The 20,077-nt window shown below is 39.4% G+C and overlaps 1 protein-coding gene across 4 annotated transcripts in view; it reads right to left on the reverse strand.

Annotated features, from left to right (window-relative positions):
* Positions 1-718: 718 nt before the first annotated feature.
* LOC119879107 (ankyrin repeat domain-containing protein 26-like) overlaps positions 719-20,077 on the reverse strand; it is a 35,374-nt gene continuing 16,015 nt past the window's right edge. The window contains exons 6-10 of one of the 4 annotated variants that reach the window (XM_038589557.1): positions 11,487-11,675; positions 10,725-11,399; positions 5,293-5,363; positions 4,653-4,746; positions 719-856 (exon numbers count right to left, since the gene is read on the reverse strand). In XM_038589557.1, the coding sequence (XP_038445485.1) occupies positions 740-856; positions 4,653-4,746; positions 5,293-5,363; positions 10,725-11,399; positions 11,487-11,675 (1,146 nt within the window). In that variant the 3' untranslated portion in view covers positions 719-739. Of the gene's footprint in view, positions 857-4,652; positions 4,747-5,292; positions 5,364-10,724; positions 11,676-20,077 lie in introns of all 4 variants that reach the window. The other 3 variants (XM_038589555.1, XM_038589556.1, XR_005387334.1) reach the window with 3 other exon arrangements.

Below are 20,077 nucleotides of genomic sequence, written 5' to 3' on the forward strand. Positions count from 1 at the left end.
ATAATCATATTTATTTATTTATTGGACAGAGAGAGAGAGAGAGAGGGAGGGAGAGAGAGAACAGAATATTACTCAGCCAATAAATAATGAAATCTTGGGACCCCTGGGTGGCTCAGTGGCTGAGAGTAGGCCTTTGGCTCCGGGCATAGGGGAAGGGAAGGAAAAGTAAAACAAGATGAAATCAGAAAGAGACACAAACCATAAGTCACTCAATACTAGAAAACAAACTGTGGGTTGCTGGAGGGGAAGGGATTCGGGGCGATGGGGTAACTGCCTGATGGGGATTAAGGAGGGCACGTGATGGCATGAGCACTGGGTGTTACATAAGACTGATGAATCACTGAACTCTACCTCTGAAACTAATATTACACTATAAGTTAATTAATTTGAATTCAAATAAATAATATAAAATAAAAAGAAATACAAGCAAATCCAAGATAACTTTTGATGTTGTTATATGACACAGTTATGTTTTTAGAGATTAGGATATCTGCTCTAAGAAAAGAACACTATTAAAAGGAAAGATTACCTAAGAACAAAGATATCTTGCAGAAAAAATTCACGGTGGACAATGAAAAGCGCAGTTGACAATATATGTCAAAGGCATTGTTGTTATTATTTAAGGAATCACGGAAGAGTAAATGTAGTATTTTGGCAAGAATTTCTATTTAGGTTTTTATAAACTACAATTACAGATAAATTAGTTAATTAATGGTTAAAGTGATGTGAAATATTAGTCTTACCCAGTATTCTCTTTTTCCAATTCCTCATTTTTCTTCACTTCTTGATCCAACCTGAACTGCAAAGGCTGTTTTAACTCCATACATTTCTTTAGGTTTTCCTTTTCATCACCACACTTTGGAAACAATTTTTTAAGAACATTAGTTTCAAAAATCAAGAGACTCCTTCTTCTTTTATAAAATGCTATTTCTCATGAATCCATGAGTAATATGTGTTTAGACAGGTTTATAAAATACATATAAAATGTAGGTTATGAACCAAATGTCAATGAAAAGAAATCTCAAAAATAAGGATGTTTGTTAAAACAGCTTCAACTGAGTTTATATTTTCATCATTTTTGTTTCTAGAATTTAAATTGCCAAAATTTACTTGGGAAATACAGAGGTTTTTAATCCACATTAATGAAAAAATCTTTAAGGTGGCTATACTTACATCTGAGTTTCTAGAGATGTCCTAGAAGCAGTTTCACCAATGTCTTAAGATACTCTGGGTTTTGTGAGATCACAGATTAAGATACAGTCTCTGAAAAATTCCCATACTGTCCCCATTATAATTTTGATGATCATCTGACTTTAGGATGAGATACTCTCCTTCTCTGCAAGCATTTCAAACATTTCTCTGCAAGATTTCAATTTCTTCTTTTCTATTGACCACTTTTCTCTCTAAATAAAATTCAAGGCTTCCCAATATTCTATAAAAACGTTTCCTAACTCTTGCAGCATTTTCGATCATCTTGCTTTTCCCCTTTCACTGGACTCGAACATTCTTTAATGTGTCATCTCAGCCACAGATTCATCTTTTCATCGCGTCTTTTACACTAAAATCTGACTTTCAATCCTGGAATTCCACTAAAAAGTTTTGACAATCATCAAGGATCTGTTTTTACAAGTCCTGATCCTGCTTTACTTCTCAGCAGCAGCTGAAAACAATGCCACATCTTCCCTCTGCTCTTCTAATCCCATTTCATTTCTAAATGACAGCAAACGCTGACATTCAGTCCTTGGACCCTTGCTATTCCTCTTTTTCACATCCTCTCAGAGTTCTCCAAATCCCAAGGCTTCAAAACCAGATGCTCTATTCTATACTTTCAGCCTTGACCCATTTACTGAGGTCATGTGTATGCTTCCATCTTCCTTCTAGTTCCTCATAGACAATATTTTCAACCACACATTCAATACCTGTTACCTGATGTGCATTACCTTTCTAGTTAGCTAATCTGTTATTTTTATATATTTTTTTAATTTATGTATTTGAGAGAGAGAGAGCATGAATGGGGAGAGGAGCAGATACAGAGTGAGAAGCAGACTCCCTGCTGCAGAGGGAGCCTGATGTATACAGGACTCGATTCTGGGACCTTGAGGTGATGACCTGAGCCTAAGGTAGATGTTTAACCCACTGAGCCACACAGGCACCTCACACAGTTAATCTTGTACATTTTATCTTGACTCTTTTTGGGATTACTTTGAGTTATTTTTTAAAGATTTTATTTATTCATTTATTTATTCATGAGAGGTACGGAGGGAGAGGGCGGGGGGGCAGGGAGAGAGAGGCAGAGAGAGATTGAGAGAGAGAGAGAGGCAAAGAGACAGGTAGAGAGAGAAGCAGGCTCCATGCAGGGAGCCCCATGGAGGACTCCATCCCAGGACTCCAGGATCATGCCCTGAGCTGAAGGCAGACGCTTAATGAGAGAGACACCCAGGCATCCCGAGTGTATTTTTTTTTAATTTTTTAAAATTTATTTATGATAGTCACACACACACACACACACACACACACACACACACAGAGAGAGGCAGAGACACAGGCAGAGGGAGAAGCAGGCTCCATGCACCGGGAGCCCGACGTGGGATTCGATCCCGGGTCTCCAGGATCGCGCCCTGGGCCAAAGGCAGGTGCCAAACCGCTGTGCCACCCAGGGATCCCAGTGTATTATTTTTTAATCTGGGGGGGGGGGCACCTTTACCCTCAGGATGCTGACCATTGTACTTTGTCTTGCTTTTCTTTTATAATGCAAAAGTTCAAAAAAAAAATAATGCAAAAGTTCTTCCCAAGGGTTGGATTATGAACGGTTTGCCTTTGTTTCCTTTTGAATACTTTCCTATTCCATAGAGACGTGAACTTACGGAAGTCTTCTTCTAAGTTCTTTTCAGACACATACTTGACTATTTTCTTCAGAGGCTTAAGTCAGCTAGAGCTAACTCTTCTTCCCAATCCATATTTCTTCACCTCAAAATGGTGTCCATGAAATATCTTAACACAGATGTAGTCTCTGTCCTGGGGATTCATGAGGTGAGAACCTTCTAGAGAAATTAGGGCTATGAACTAAGTTGCTGGAAAGCTATTTAAGTTTTTATTTTATAGGGTAAGCTTAAAGTGGCTAATCATTTTATACCATAACCCTAATTCATTTCTATAGGAATATACAGAATTATCTATGGATATTCTTACAAACTCTGTAATATGTGGTGGCTTCCTAATAGATTCCTGTGTGATATTGTAGGGGGACAACTCATGGCACTCTCAGTCAGAGATAAGACTCCTTGTCAAGTTAACTGCATGAAAAGTACAGTAAAGCAACTTGAGCAGTTTTATATGAAGTCAGGAAAAAAAGTTTTTTTCGATGTTTCTTTGGCCACAGAAAGGACCAGTCAACAGAATGTGCTAGTTCCCCTGATAGGTATGATTGTTTAATGAAATTTGCATGTACCTAACTTATGTCACTGAAAGAAACTAGTTGTAGGTCCATCTACCTCATAGTTCCAACTTAGAAGTCCCAAAGCAATCTTCTCATCTTAAATCATTGGTAGCCACTCCTACAAAGGACGGTATGAATGGCACGATAATCCTGTACTGCTTATAAATGGTTATATAGTTTTCACTACCTATCAATAAACTGGAGTCCTGGATTGCACATTAATCTTTTCTGAGATTGGACTGTTAAATCTCTGAAAGTATGATTAACTCAAGGTAATAGAAAAACATTCGTTTCTGAACTTGCAATGAATGCTAGGAGCACTAGGTTACTCTCTAAGGCCCTGACTGAGCAGTCATTTCTACTTTTTCACTGGCATCTCTTTTCCTTTACAAAATCCAACAAGGAGAAAACTACATCCCTTTGAGAAAAATGTTTGCATAATTACCTAGTAGTCACTCTGCTTTTTTCTAAGATTCTATTTATTTATTTATGAGACACACACAAACACACTCACACACACACACACACAGAGGCAGAGACACATGCAGAGGAGGAGCAGGCTCCATGCAGGGAGCCCCATGTGGGACTCAATCCGGGGACTACAGGATCATGCCCTGGGCCCAGGGCAGGCACCAAACCACTGAGCCACCCAGGGATCCCCCTCGTAGTCATTCTTAATGAAGGCAACACACTACCAATTTGTAATTACAAATCACCACAAATTATTAGTAAAGTAATTCATTCTCAAAATCTCAGTGAAGGGTTGAGATTACAAGAGAAAGTCAGCATTCAAGATCAAATTATTACTCAAAGTTTGGGGAATTTTAAACATATTGAAAAATATTAGCAGGGACTCAGACATTAGTATACCAATATTCATAGCAGCATTACCAACAATAGCTAAGAGGTAGAAAAACCCAAATGATCACTGACAGATAAACAAAATGTGATATATATATATATAAAATACTGTTTTGCTTAGGCTATCACAATCCTTTTTATTAAAATCTTACTACAAAAATGATTAATTTATGCATTCAGTCAACTTTATCTATAAAGAGGAATTATACCAAGAGTAGTTAAATAGCAACCATATGAATATAATAAATATTTTTATGAGTAAGAATTTTCATATTATCCAAAATGTTCTTATACACTACTACTAGAGATATAAAAATTCCTTCTCCTTAGGACAGAAATTAAGAGACTGACTTACCGAACTTGAACTTAACAGGTCTTTCTGAAGCTGTTCAATTTGGCCTGCTTGCTCCTTGACTGTAACTTTTAACTCGGCATTTTCAACTTCAAGCCTAAAATGCATATTTTAAAATATTTATTCTCAGACACAAATTTTAAACATACCACATAATTTCTAAACAAACATCTAAAGGTCTTACATAAATTCTTAGAAATTTAAAAAGTAGATTTGGCAATTGTGCCATTTTTCTGGTTGTGTTTTGGGGTTAATGTACAAAATTTAAAGATCGTAAGCAAAAAAGAAAAAAAAAAGGATCGTAAGCAAAAATTATGCATTTCAAAATCCCACAAAGCTGATATTTTTACCCAGCTAAACAACGATGTATTTATCATAATGGATATATTTCTCATACTATACTACTTATCTGCTTTATAAATACTCAAGTTATTTTCTGTGCTGCTTTCACTTGTCCTGTTGCGGGACGCCTGGGTGGCTCAGTGGTTGAGAGCCTCCCTTTGGATCAGGGCACGATTCTGGAGTCCCAGAATTGAGTTCTGCATCAGGCTTCCTGTAGGGAGGCTGCTTCTCCCTCTACCTATGTCTCTGTCTCTCTCTGTGTCTCTCATGAATAAATAAAATCTTAAAATAAATTGCATACTTTTTTATGTCATCTCTGAACTTCTGAATGCACCTTACAACCTTTGTTTGTAACTCCTTTGCTTCTTGTCGCTAAAAAAGAAAAGAAATACTTTTAACTACTGACAATCTAGTATAAAACCACCATCATCTGTTTTTGTAAATACAATGTCACTGGACACAGCCACATTTTCCTCTACATACTGATTTAAGGCTTCCCCAGAATTATACTGCTACAATAGAGACCTATGACTTGCAAAGCCCAAAATATTTACAATCCCCTGACAGAAAAGCTTTCTGAGCACTCTTCTAGTATTAAAAAACAACATTCTAACGTTTTTAAATTATATTTTATCAGGTACACATACAAATTTACGTATTGTTCAAAGGCAGAAAGACAGGAAATTACCTTATGGTAAACTTTTCTAGTTTTCTATTCCAAGCACCACATCAATTATAATTTTAAATATTCACATTTACAAATCACCATGGGCATTCCAGTGATTATACAAGTTAACATGCTGCTTTCAGGGACACTCAGATATTTCAAGTAACAGCTTCTGAGGCAGGATCTCTGTAGGAACCAGAATGCCTGGATTTGAATTCCCAGCTCCCCTGGGCATTTGCTGTTTGACCTTGAAAAATTACTTCAAATTCTGTGTCTCAGTTTCTTCATGTGTAAAATGAAGTTAATAATAGTATCTACCTCACTGTGATAGTCGGAAGTTTAAATTAGGGAATATACATAAACTACTTAGAAGAGTATGTGGCACATACCAAATTCTAAGTGTCTGCAATTAGCATTATTATTGTTGTTGTGTTTTACGTTCTAATGATATTTGATATTTTAGGCAGACGGCAGGCCAATGAAAGTGATCTCTTACACAAGTTATATTGAAATCATTCTTCATACCACTGAAAGCGGTAGCAAATGGGGAGCATAAGGCCCAGGATATAGCCTCAGGACTTCAAAACACTTTCACTACAGGTGCCTCAGTGGCTCAGTCAGTTAGGCATCTGCTGTGGGCTCAGATCATGATTTTGGGGTCCTGGGATTGAGACCCCAACATCAGGGTTCCTGCTCAGCAGGGAGTCTGCTTCTTCCTTTCTCTCTGCCCCTCCCCCTGCTTGTGCACTCATGTTCTCTCTCTCTCCCTCTCCCTCTCTCTCTCTCTCTCTCAAGTAAAATATTAAAAAAAGGGACACCTGGGTGTCTCAGCGGTTATGTATCATTTGAACTGGGACTTGGCTCAGGCTTGATCCTGGAGTCCTGGGATCAAGTCCCACATCAGGCTTCCTGCATGGAGCCTGCTTCTCTCTCTGCCCGTGTCTCTGCCTCTCTTTCTCTCTGTCTCTTATGAGTAAATAAACAAAAGTTAATTTTTTTTTAAATCTTCAAGAAAAAACTTTCAAAAATTCCACTAGCCAATGGTACTTTCCTCCACTTATAATAATTTTAAGTGGAGGAAATTACTCTCTCTCTATACTACTCAGTGAACAATGCTCATGGACTACAGTGCAAACAGTAACTCCTACACTGAGTGATACATAACTTACATGACCATCAGAGGCAAGGTAAAGCCACTGACGTGGAAATAATGGACTCTTGCTAAACCAATGTTCCCAAATCATTTTATGTTCATATTGTTCATCTTAGCAACTGTTTATGTTAGAGGGCTTTAGCAAGTACTCTGATGAGTAGAGATTAAGGCTCCGTGGTGTGGCATATCAGAAAAGCTGCCCTCAGGGGCACCCGCTGGCTCAGTTAAAAGAACATCCAACGGTTAACCTTCAGTTCCTGTTCAAGCCCCACAATAGATGTAATGATTATATAAAATAAATAAACTTAAAAAAAAAACCTGTCCTCAGAGCTTTATAGTTGGTAAAGTGCTGGAACTCTGTAAATCTCAGTTCTGGTTGCATAATGAAGGCAGGCATATTTAGACTGTTTTGCCATAATCAGAAAAAAACAGCATCTGATTGAATACTTTGTCCGATCGGATTAAATGCTTTCAGTTTTACACTTAACTGCTTAAAATACATTTAGAATACAGCTTTGTTATGTCAATGTGTTTCAATCAGAAATTACTGCTATGGTATAATTTTATCCTAAAAACTGTTAAGATATTCTCAAATTTAGGCAAGGACAGGTACCATCCACATAAAATATTTTCCCTCTTAGATACATTTGTACATAAGAAGACAGAATTATCGCTCATGAAAAAAAATAAAAACAATGTAAAATAAAGGACTAAACTGGTCTGCACAGACTAGATAATACATGTAAAATAAAGGACTAAACTGGTCTGCACAGACTAGATAATACGGGTGAAGAAAGTAAGTTCAGGGGGAGTTACAATAATCAGAGAAAGCCTCATGGAGAATGAGAGACAATGAGCCAGGACTCAATAGTGTAGGATTAGGCAAGAGGAAGGGAAACTAAAAAGACAGAAAGGGTAGAATGAGTAAATAAAAAAGGGTGAGAGATGGTAAAATCACCCCAATTAACTTAAAGGATAAAATCTGATGGCAGAGAAATACAGATGTCCACACAACTAAACCAATGTTCACAGCAGCATTATTAATGGCCACAAAGTGGAAATAACCCAAAGGTGCATTAAATGATGAATGAACAAGGGCGTTAGCCCACAATGGAGGACTGTCTGACCAGAAAAAGAAATGAAGCACTGACATATGCTAGAACACAGGCGAACCCTGAAAACAGGAAGTGAAAGAAGCGAGTCGCAAAGGACCACACATGGTGTGACTCCCTTTATAGGAAACATTCACAATAGGCAACTCTATGGAGACAAGAAGTAGACTTCTGGTTGCCCGAGGTCAAGGGCAACAGCTAAGGGTTTTTTTTCAGGGTGACGAAAATGTTCTGATGGCAGTGATAGTTGCAAAACCCTATAAATATACTCAGCGACAACAACACATGTTAAATGGGTCAACTGTATGGTAGGTGTATTTATAGCTCAATAAAGCTTTTAAAAAGAGTCAATGGCAGGACCTAGATAATTTTCTTAATTCTCTCTTTTGGCTTTATATACATCATCTGAATATTTCCATGCATTTTAATATATAAATATTAAAAATATAAATATTTTATAATATTTATAAATAAATATATTAAAAATAAATATATAAAAGGAAAAGAAAATGAAGGAAATGCCTCAGTTCCACTAGTCGTAACCTTTCTTTACAAGTTTTCCTGAAATCAGTACAGAGTCTATATCCATCAATAAAAGTGAAGATGAGAAGTAAGACGATTTTCTGAAACATTCCGTTAAACCTTATCTTCTGATTTTATCTAGCTCGCCTCATCATGGTAATAGAGATCTCAGTAGAAAACATTGTTTTTAGGGCACCTGGGTGGCTCAGTTGGTTTAGGCGTCCAACTCATGATTTCAGCTCAGGTCATGATCTCATTGGTGGTGGGTTTAAGCTGGCATGGGGCTCTGTACTCAGCAGGGAATCTCCTGGAGATTCTTTCTCTCTCCCTGTGCCCCTCCCCCTACTCATGAGTGTGCATGGACATGCATTCTTTCTCTCTCTCTCAAATAAATAAATAAATCGTTAAAAGAAATCGTATAGCAGGAGAAAAAAGTCCCTCAATTTCTGTGAATGGGTAAATGCTATAAGGAAAAACATAGAACACAGAGAGAGCAGAATGAAAAGTCAGAATTTAATAAATAAGTGCATGGTGAAGACACTAAAATTATGCTAAATTGAAATGAAAATACAAAAGAAAGTGGTCCATGGAAATTAGCATCCTAAAACATTTATATTATTTAACCAGCTACAGAGGAACTGTTGACATGTTATATGTAATACATATCTGACTTTCGATTTGATCCAATGTTTTTAAATCCTGTACCTCATCTTCTAAATTAATACGATAATGTGATAACTCCGGTGAAGCCTGTGACATACATTGCTTTTTTAGGGCATCAGCCAGTTCTTGTTGAAGTTCTCTCATAACTACCTAATAAGACCTTCTGTTACTGATTTTAGAAATCATCCTATTATTATGTTAATAATATAATTCTAACGTATGTACTTTATCACCACATACATCAACTCACCTTTTATTCCTAGAATGTACACACTGCTAAGTGAATTCAGTTAAAGACACAAAAAGTGTTATCCCTCCTGCCTAGTCAGTATTATGTTACACAGATAATTATTTCAGCCCCACTCTCCATTCCTTGTTGATGAATTTGCAAAGCTTCCCAGCCTGCTGAAGTCTCAAAAAGAAATGGGTATTGTATAGGTGAGACTAGCAGTGGTAAATTCTACATTAATCAAATATTTTCTCTCTTTTTTATTAGAGGCTAAAATTAACTTCCAAGTTCTTCACATAATCCTCTGCTCAAATCCTTCCAATAGGTTACTATCTCAGAACAAATGTGAAGTCATACTAATGGCCCTCAAGCCCCCTACATAACCTGGCTTCTGCCTCCCTCCTGGCCTCAGCTCCTAGAGATCCCTCCCCTGTTCATGCTCACTCCACTCCTGCTATACAAGAATCCTGCCATCCCTCCCTCAGTAGCCTGAAAATGGAGATCCAGTGCCAAATTAATAAATCACAAAGATACAATTCTATTGGAAAATTTTAAGCCCAAATGGTAGTTACCAATGGAGTTTTGAAATGAGCAAATTATTTGAAAAATGCTTAAATTATAAACCGTGGTGGGAAGATGAAATCAAATACAGCTTTGCTAAGTCACCAGTTATCCCAAATTATGATTTAGTGAAAAGTAGATGCCTTCAAAGAGTGAAAAGGTCACAAGAATAAATGATTTGAGACTAAACATTTAAATTTACATAAATAAAAATAAAAGTATGCTAACTGAAAATGCTTAAAAAGCTATCAAAAAAAAGTACTGAGATACAGCACCTACACTTCAGTTCATGTGACAAATCTGGAGTTAGTTGTCAAGGTAATCCACTTATTTGAACCTCAAGGTCAAAACACTCAGGTATGAGCATTTCCACTTATCTGTTCATCATGGTATTAAAACGTGGTGACAAGAATTAAAACTATTTTAGTAGTACTAACAATAAATTATTAATATCAGACTCCTTTCTTTAACAATGTATAACTTAACCTCTTGAAGTTTCTCATAGATGACGTGCATTTTTATTCAAATTAAAGCACCTTTCAGGTCTAATTTTTATTTGCTGGATACAAGTTATGAAGATTCAAAACTGACCCATAATCATTCAGGTCGTGATCTCGGGGTCATGAAGTGGAGCTCTGCACTGGGCATAGAGCCCACTTTGGATTCTCTCTCCCTCTCCATCTGCCCCACTCCCATTTAGGTGCAGGTGCACTATTTCTCTCCAAAAAAAAAAAAAAAAAAAATAGTACTAATAAGCCATAACCAAACATTACTTTGAACTTTCTAATAGGAAGCTTGAAAAATATTTGTCTTTCTGAATACTTACTTCTCTTTCTTCTTTCTCATCTTCATATCTAAATGCTCTTTCCATTATCTGTTTACATTTATTGATTAACTCCTTATTTCTTTCTCGCAGTTGAAGAGCTCGTTTTTCACCTGCAACTCGAACCATTCTTACAATAACCTGAATCTGGTCTTTGAGATCAATTATAGTCTTTTCTTTACATTCCACTCTGCTGTAGGCATCATCTAGTTGCTCTCGGAGCAACATATTTTCACTTTGTAGTTGAGATAATTTCTCTTCTAAGGATTCATGCTTTCCCATGTATTCATTCACTTTACCTTGTTCGTTTTGAGATTTCTGCTCAATTTCCTTCTTCTGACCCTGTGTTTGTTTTGGGTTTCTTTGTAAATGTTCTAAAGCCAACGTCTTTTCTCTGAGAGCATCTCTTGTATACTGGAGCTCAATTTCTAGGGCATTAAATTTACTTTCGACTTCAGAAAGTTGCTGAGAAAGCACCTCATTGTTATCTTTTAGGTTAGACATCTCAAAGTTCATTTTGTCCTGTAAATGACACCACTCATCTTTTGCTCTCTGGAAAGCAAGTTCTAGGTCTCTTTTTGATGCCTGACTTTGATCACGATCCTGTATAGCTGTAGCGAGTCTAGCTCGGTATGATTGAAGTTTTGCTTCCAGTCTTTCTCTGTTTAGCTTTTCATCCTGCAATTTAGAGTTCAGCATGGTATTCTCAGTTGTCACAACATTCAGCTGCCCACTAGATTGGAATACTGTATTTGTTAATGTTACCTCATTCAGTTTTATGGCGTTTTGAAGACTGTCATTCTTTTCTTTTTCAGTTTCAGTGTCTTCACAATACCTCTTTTCCTGCTTCTGATTCCTTATTGTGTCTATTTCCAGTCTTAGCATGGCAAGTTCATCTTGCAACATGCGGTTTTCATGTAACAGACCTTTTTCTTTTTCATGAGGAGGAGAAACCTAAGTAAAACAAGAGTCTTTTAGCTGGAACTCAATAAAATGACATTATCATGATTTTCTCTGAAATCAAAGAATATCCTATGTTTATACAAGGAATGGGTTGCAGTTAAGTGGATATCCAACTGGAAAAACACAAAGTTGGATCCAAGCTCAAACTTTTATACAAGCATAAATTCCCCAAAGTTCAAAAGTTTAATTGAAAGCAATGAATGCATGAAAGGAAAAAGAAATCATGACAAAATCCTAAGAATCTCAGAATTGGAAAGGTCTTTCTCTGGTTTACAACAAACTCAGAAGGCTTGAAAGAAAAAAACTAATACATCTGACTACACTAAAATTGAGTTTATAGTCTCATGTCTAACACAGTCCACAGGAAAACCCTTAGCTCTGCATATATTTGGACAGATTCAATTTCCTAACCTCACTTTGTCCTGAGAATATTCCATACGTATTCGACTTTTCTAACATTTCTATACTCAGTTATAAGAATTTTATCTACTGATAACTAATAAATCTAGGCATTGTACTACAAACATGTCTGCACACATTAATTATCTCTTTTAGTTATCACAATTCAAAAATGGAGAGGTTAAAAATACTAAGTGAGCTGCAGGACATTCCCCAGGTCTTTGTACCCACTACCACTATTCTGGCACCAAACTGCAGCTACTTCTCTAGTGTGAATCTTAAATACAAAAGAAGCCTTGTATTTCAGGAGTGGCTGGGTGGCTCAGTCAGTTAAGCCTCTGCCTTTGGCTGAGGTCATGGTCCCCGGATCCTGAGAGCAAGTCCCGTGTCAGGCTCCCTGCTCCACAGAAAGCCTGCTTTTCTCTCTCCCTCTGCCTCCACTCCCCCTGCTTGTGCTCTGTCAAATGAATCCATAAAGTCTTTTAAAAAGAAAAAAAAAAGCCTTATATTTCAAAATACCAATACTAACTAAGGTAAAATTTATGTAGCTCCTAGAAAAATCATGAGATTATTTGTGGCTGCAACTAATTTTATTTCCTCTTCAGATGTTTAAAATGGCAATAAATGCAGAAGAGGGGAAAATACACTGAGCTATTTTACTAGGAACAAAAGACTTATCAATAAATTATCAGTAAGTATATATTACAGCATATGATTATTTCAAAAGCTCCTTGTAGGGATCCCTGGGTGGCGCAGCGGTTTGGCACCTGCCTTTGGCCCAGGGCGCGATCCTCGAGACCCGGGATCGAAGCCCACATCGGGCTCCTGGTGCATGGAGCCTGCTTCTCCCTCTGCCTATGTCTCTGCCTCTCTCTCTCTGTGACTATCATAAATAAATAAAAAAATTAAAAAAAAAAAGCTCCTTGTAATGAAATCAGATACTACTTGGAGCAAATTGTTACTCATCTCAAAAGTAGGAGACTAACATCTGAAGTAAGGTCTTAAAACGGGCTACACTTTTCCTCCTGTTCATCAGTGGAAGTGTGAAACTAACCCCTCTATGAATATAGAGGTGGTGAAGGAATTGCCAAAAACTAAAACATATGTTGTTAGTAGCAAGAGTTTTGTGCTTATGGAAAGCTCATAAATTCCATACTATTTTCCAAAATAATAAAAACTTCTACTTCAGATAAGGGCATTATGAATGTCACTATTTGACACCTGCAGACAAATGCATTTAAATTAATGAATGGACTACAAACTTCACTCCTCCCTATATAGACCCGTATGTGTATGTATGTACGTATGTATATATGTATATACATACACACACACTCACCCACAAATATATATGTATTCTTTTAAAATCCTCTGTACTTACCATAATGTACAGGGTTGGTTTTTTAGAAATATACACATGCATGGAGAAAAATAATAATTCCAAAAAATAAAATATACATACGTACAAATACATACACACGTACTTCAAAATAACTAAAGAAAATACCTCAGAATTCATTTTAGTATGAGACATTTCTGTCTCATTTCGTTTGCAAAGGTGATTGTTTAGAATCCCATCTTGGGTGGGACGGGGGCAAGGTGAGGGAGGAATAGGGATCCTCAAGCACCTGGCCCCACCAACTTACCTTGATAACTTTCAAATCATCCTGAACACCTACGAATTCGACCTGAGATTGATTGATGATTGATTTTTATTTACTTTTTTACTGGAGCTCGATTTGCCAACATATAGTATAACACCCAGTGCTCATCCCGTCAAGTGCCCTCCCCTCCCCTGGCAAGTGCCCGACCTGAGATTTTTTTTTTTAAAGATTTATTTATTTATTTATGATAGAGAGAGAAAGAGAGAGAGAGAGGCAGAGACACAGGAGGAGGGAGAAGCAGGCTCCATGCTGGGAGCCCCACGTGGGACTCGATCCCGGGACTCAGCCCTGGTCAGCCCTGGGTCAAAGGCAGGCGCCAAACCGCTGAGCCACCCAGGGATCCCCCCGAACTGAGATTTAAAGAGAGAACAGTCAGAACGCTACAGAGAGAAGGGTTTTCGCTCCTAACAAGGTAGGGAGGCGGAAAAAAAAAAGAATCAAGTGGGGAGGGGCACCGGAGGAGCCGGGCTGAGGCCTGCAGCGGGGAAAGCCTCCCAGGCGGGTAAGCGCAGCCCTGGAGAAGCAGACAAGTGGGAGCTTTAAAATCCGCCCCGGATTCCTCCGGGATGGAAAGGCGCTCAGCTGGGAACTCCGCCAGGACGTGGGGGGTGGGGACCTCCAGTCTCCGGGGTCACTGACAGAGGAAGTGCGCAGGGTCGAGCGCCCCCCACACCGGCCCAGCTCCGTAAAGGGCTGGAGCGCGCTGCGCGGGGCCTCGGGGAGAAGCCGGTGTGTCGGGAGGGGCTCCGGGAGCCAGACTCCAGCAGCGCAGGCCCCGGACCCCAGGGGACACAGCCGGGATCCTGCTCCCCCCGGGACAGGCCGAGGCGGGGAGGGCCCAGGACAGCGAGGACACTCCTGCCCCTCCTGCCCCGGGAGCATCCAGGCCCCTGTGGACTGGGAGATGGGGGGAGTCACTGCAGGGGGCGCCCTCCAGGGCCAGGGAGACCTGGCCGCCGCCGGTGTGGTTGTCCCTCCTGGTGTCACCCGGTGCCTGGGAGAGGCGTGGCCGCCAGGGGACACGGGCCTCACGGGAGGTCAGGTCGGCTCCCCGTGACCCTGCACCCAGCAGGGGGCGGGGCAGCTCCCCAAGGTACACACACCTGAGAATCGGCACAGCCCGCCCCTCCCCCAGAAGACCAGCTGGAAGGACAGGGGAAGAGCAAGTTCCCCACCCAGCAGCGCTGGAAAGCTCCAGGGGAAGTCGAGGGATCTACAGTATATAGAACTAGAGGGTACCCCTCTTCCCCGCCCCCCCACCCATGTTCCAGTACAACTCATTTTTATATCAGACTGTAAGTTTCCAATTTTCTTTCTCTTTTCCCACCTTAACTACAATATTTTGCCACCTCTTCATTTTCAGGTTTCTTCCTTTTTGACTCATATTTTTACAATTACACGTCTTAGATAGATTTTCCACTTCTAGATTCCCTTCAACATACTCAACTTAATTTTGGGAGCTAGACGAGATATGTTTTGTGTGTGTGTGCTTTTTTTGTTTTCTCTACCTCATTTTGTTCTACAATGGCACAATACCTTCTAAAACAGGACGAGCATGCACCCAGAACCAAGTGGTATACCATGCTGGTTCATTCTGTGAGACTATATTCTCTCTTCGTTCCCATTCTGCCCCCCTTTTTATCTCATTTATGTTTTGGGGAACAATGTTGGGTCTCTCTACAAGTATTTCTGGTTTATAGAAATTTGGGACTCAGTATCTTCTAACATACAGAACTTAATACACCCAGGACCAAGAGGATCACCCCCTAGGACCCCTCAGGTAGACTACATTCTCCCTCCACTACAACTTCATCACCACCACCATGTCCCAGTCCCCCCCAACATTTTATTTTTCTACTTCTTTTTTTCTTTTTCCCCTCTTTACCTTCGCTTTTTTTTCTCTTTTTTTCTTCCTTGGCATTCTTGGCCTTTTATTTTCTACTACTTTGTTTTAAAATTTGTTTTTCACTTTAGTGGTCATTTTGTGTTATTTTGTTCTTCTCTTCGTTTTCAATTTCATTTCATGGAAAGTCAGAATCATCGAAGGATAAGAAACCTTGGGTGGCTCAGTGGTTTAGTGCCTGCCTTCAGCTCAAGGCATGATCCTGGAGTCCCAGGATCAAGTGCCACATCAGGCTCCCTGCATGGAGCCTGCTTCTCCCTCTGCTTGTGTCTCTGCCCCTCTCTCGGTGTCTCTCATGAATACATAAATGAAATGTTTAAAAACAATCATCTAAGGTGAAATTGATTAGATTGTGGTTGATATTCTTGACTCAGCCCGTTCATACAGCCACTCTGCAGTGAGCAAAATGACTAGAAGGAAGATCTCACCACAAAAGAATCAGAAACAGTACTCTCTTCCACAGACTTATAGAATTTGAATTACAATTTGATGTCAGAAAGCCAATTCAAAAGCACAATTATAAAGCTAGTGGTGGCTCTGTAAAAAAGCAGAGAGTATTAAAGAAACTTCATGACTGCAGAATTTTGATCTACTTAGTCCAAAATTAAAAATTAATTAAATGAGATGCAATCCAAACTGAAGGTCCTAACAATGAGGGTTAATGAGTTAGAGGAAAGAGTGAGTGCCACAGAAGACAAGTTGATGGCAAAGAGGAAAGCTTAAGAGAAAACAGAAAAACAATTAAAAGACCATGAGGAAAGGTTAAGGGAAATAATCGAGAGCCTCAGAAGGAAAAAATATACGCATAATTGGGGTTCCACAGGAGGGCCAGAGGGCCAGAAAGGATATTTGAACAAATCATACCTGTGAACTTCCCTAATTTTGGGGAGGGAAAAAGGCATTCAGGTCCAGGAGATAGAGAGGTCCCCCACCAAGGGGAAGGGAAAAAAAGCAGAACTCGACATTTAATGGTGAAACAAGCAAATTCCAAAGAAAAAGAAAGTCCTTAAAACAGCAAGAAACAAGAGATTTCTAACTTATATGGGGAGAAATATTAGATTAACAGCAGACCTCTCCACAGAGATCTGGCAGGCCAGAAATAGCTGGCAGGAAATATTCAGGGTTCTACATGACAAGAACATGCAGCCAAGAATACTCTATCCAGCGAGCCTTTGGTTCAGAATAGGATAAAGAGCTTCTAAGATAGGCAGAAGCTGAAAGAATATGTGACCACCAAACCAGCTCTGCAAGTAATATTAATGGGGACCCTGTAAAAGAAAGAGGAAGCCCAAAGAAATAATCCACAAAAGCAGGGACTGAATAGACATTACTATGACAGTAAATTAACATCTTTCAATAGGTACTCTGAATGTGAATGGGCTAAATGATCCCATCAAAAAACGCAGGGTTTCAGACTGGATAAAAAAATCAAGACCCATCTATTTGCTGTCTACAAGAGACTCATTTTAGATATAAGGACACCTACAGCATGAAAATAAAAGGTTGGAGAACCATTTACCATTCACATGGTCTTCAAAAGAAAGCAGGGGTAGCCATCCTTATATCAGATAAATTAAAGTTTATCCCAAAGACTGCAGTTAAGAGATGAAGAGGGACACTATATCATACTTGAAGGGTCTATCCAACAAGAAGATCTAACAATCATGAATATTTATGCTTCTAATGTGGGAGCTTCCAAGTCTATCAATGAATTAATAACCAAAGTAGGGGCATACTTAGATAATAATACACTAGTAGTAGGAGACTTAAACACGGCACGTTCTGCAAATGACAGATCTTCTAAGCACAACATCTCCAAAGAAACAAGAGCTTTAAATGATACACTACACCACATGGATTTCACAGATATTTACAGAACTTTACATCCAAAAGCAACTGAATACACAGTCTTCTCATGGAACTTTCTCAGAATAGGCCACCCGATACCAAAACATTGGGACTGTCCCCTGCATATTTTCAGACCACAATGCTTTGAAACTAGAACTCAATCACAAGAAGAAATCTGGAAGAAACTCAAACACAGGGAGGAGAAAGACCATCCTGCTGAAAGATGAATGGGTCAACCAGAAAATTAGAGAAGAAATAAAAAGATTCATGGAAACTAATGAAAATGAAGATACAACCATTCAAAATCCTTGGGATACAGCCAAAGCAATCCTAAGCGGGAAATGCATTGCAATACAAGCATCCCTCAAAAGATTGGAAAAAAACCTCAAAGACACAAGCTAACCTTGCACCTAAAGGAATTGGAGAAAGAACAGTAAATAAAACCTACACCAAGCAGAACAGAGAGAGTGAAGATTTGAGCAGAACTCAATGAAATAGAGACCAGAAGAACTGTGGAACAGATCAACAAAACCAGGAGTTGGTTCTTTGAAAGGAAGAATAAGATACGTAAACCATTAGCCAGCCTTTTAAAAAACAAAGGAGAAAAGACTCTAATAAAATCACGAATGAAAAAGGAGAGATCACCACCAATACCAAGGAAAACCTAACCAAAGAGATAAAGGATTTATACCCTAACAACTACAGAACACTTCTGAAAGAAATCCAGGAAGACACAAAGAGATGGAAAATATTCCATGCTCATGGATTGGAAGAATTAATATTGTCAAAATGTCTATGCTAACCCAGGGTGATTTACATTCAATGTTTTCCTATCCACATACCATGGACTTTCTTCACTTTCTTCAGAAAGCTGGAATAAATAATCTTAAGATTTGTGTGGAATCAGAAAAAACCCCGAACAGCTAGGGGAATATTGAAAAAGAAAACCAGAGCTGGGGACATCACAATGCCGGATTTCAAGTTGTCTTACAAAGCTTTGATCATCAAGACAGTGTGGTACTGGCACGAAACCAGACAAATAGATCAATAGAACAGAAGAGAGAATCCAGAAATGGGCCCTCGAATCCATGGTCAAGTTACATTTGACAAAGCAGCAAAGACTATCCACTGGAAAAAGGACACTCTCTTCAATAAATGGTGCTGGGGGGATCCCTGGGTGGCGCAGTGGTTTGGCGCCTGCCTTTGGCCGAGGGCATGATCCTGGAGACCCGGGATCGAATCCCACATCAGGCTCCCGGTGCATGGAGCCTGCTTCTCCCTCTGCCTATGTCTTTGCCTCCCTCTCTCTCTCTCTGTGACTATCATAAATAAATAAAAAATAATAATAATAAAATAAATAAATAAAATAAATGGTGCTGGGAAAACTGGACAGCCACGTGCAGAAGAATGAGACTAGACCACTCTCTTGCACCACACGCAAAGATAAACTCAAAATGGAGGAAAGATCTAAACGTGAGACAGGAATCCATCAGAATCCTAGAGGAGGGATCCCTGGGTGGCGCAGTGGTTTGGCGCCTGCCTTTGGCCCAGGGCGCGATCCTGGAGACCCAGGATCGAATCCCACGTCGGGCTCCCGGTGCATGGAGCCTGCTTCTCCCTCTGCCTGTGTCTCTGCCTCATTCTCTCTCTCTCTCTCTGTGAGTATCACAAATAAATAAAAATTAAAAAAGAAAAAAAAAGAATCCTAGAGGAGAACACAGGCAACAGCCTTTGTACACTCGGCCACTGCAGCTTCTTGCAAGATAGATCTATGAAGGCAAAGGGAAACAATAGCAAAAATAAACCATTGGGACCTCATCAAGATAAAAATCTTCTGCACAGCAAAAGAAACAGTCAACAAAACTAAAAGATAACCTACAGAATGGAAGAAGTTATTTGCAAATGACCTATCAGGTAAAGGGCTAGTATCCAAGATCTATAAAGAACTTAGTAAACTCAACAGCAAAGAAACAATCCAATCATGAAATGGGCAAAAGACATGAGCAGAAATTTCACCAAAAAAGACATACAAATGGCCAACGAGCACATGAGAAAACACTCCACATCACTTGCCATCAGGGAAATACAAATCAAAACCACAATGAGATACCACGTCACACCAGTGAGAATGGGGAAAATTAACAAGACAGGAAACAACAAATGTTGCAGAGGAGGTGGAGAAAGGGGAACCCTCTTGTACTGTTGGTGGGAATGTGAACTGGTACAGCCACTATGGAAAACTGTGTGGAGGTTCCTCAAAGAGTTAAAAATAGAGCTACCCTATGACCCAGCAATAGCACCACTCGGGATTTACCCCAAAGATAGAGATGCAGTGAAAAACCGCGACACCTGCACCCCAATGTTTATAGCAGCATTTTCCAGAATAGCCAGACGGTGGATGCAGCCTGAGTATCCATCAAATGATGAATGGATATAGAAGATGTGGTCTATATATAAAATGGAATATTACTCAGTCCCTAGAAATGACAAATAACCAGCATTTGCTTCAATGTGCACGGAACTTCAATGTGCATGGAACAAACTAGGGGTGGTGGAAGGGGAGGAGGGCAGGGGGTGGG

Source organism: Canis lupus, unplaced genomic scaffold (genome assembly GCF_011100685.1).
Source record: "Canis lupus familiaris isolate Mischka breed German Shepherd unplaced genomic scaffold, alternate assembly UU_Cfam_GSD_1.0 chrUn_S278H438, whole genome shotgun sequence".
In the NCBI taxonomy this organism is placed as follows: domain Eukaryota; kingdom Metazoa; phylum Chordata; class Mammalia; order Carnivora; family Canidae; genus Canis; species Canis lupus.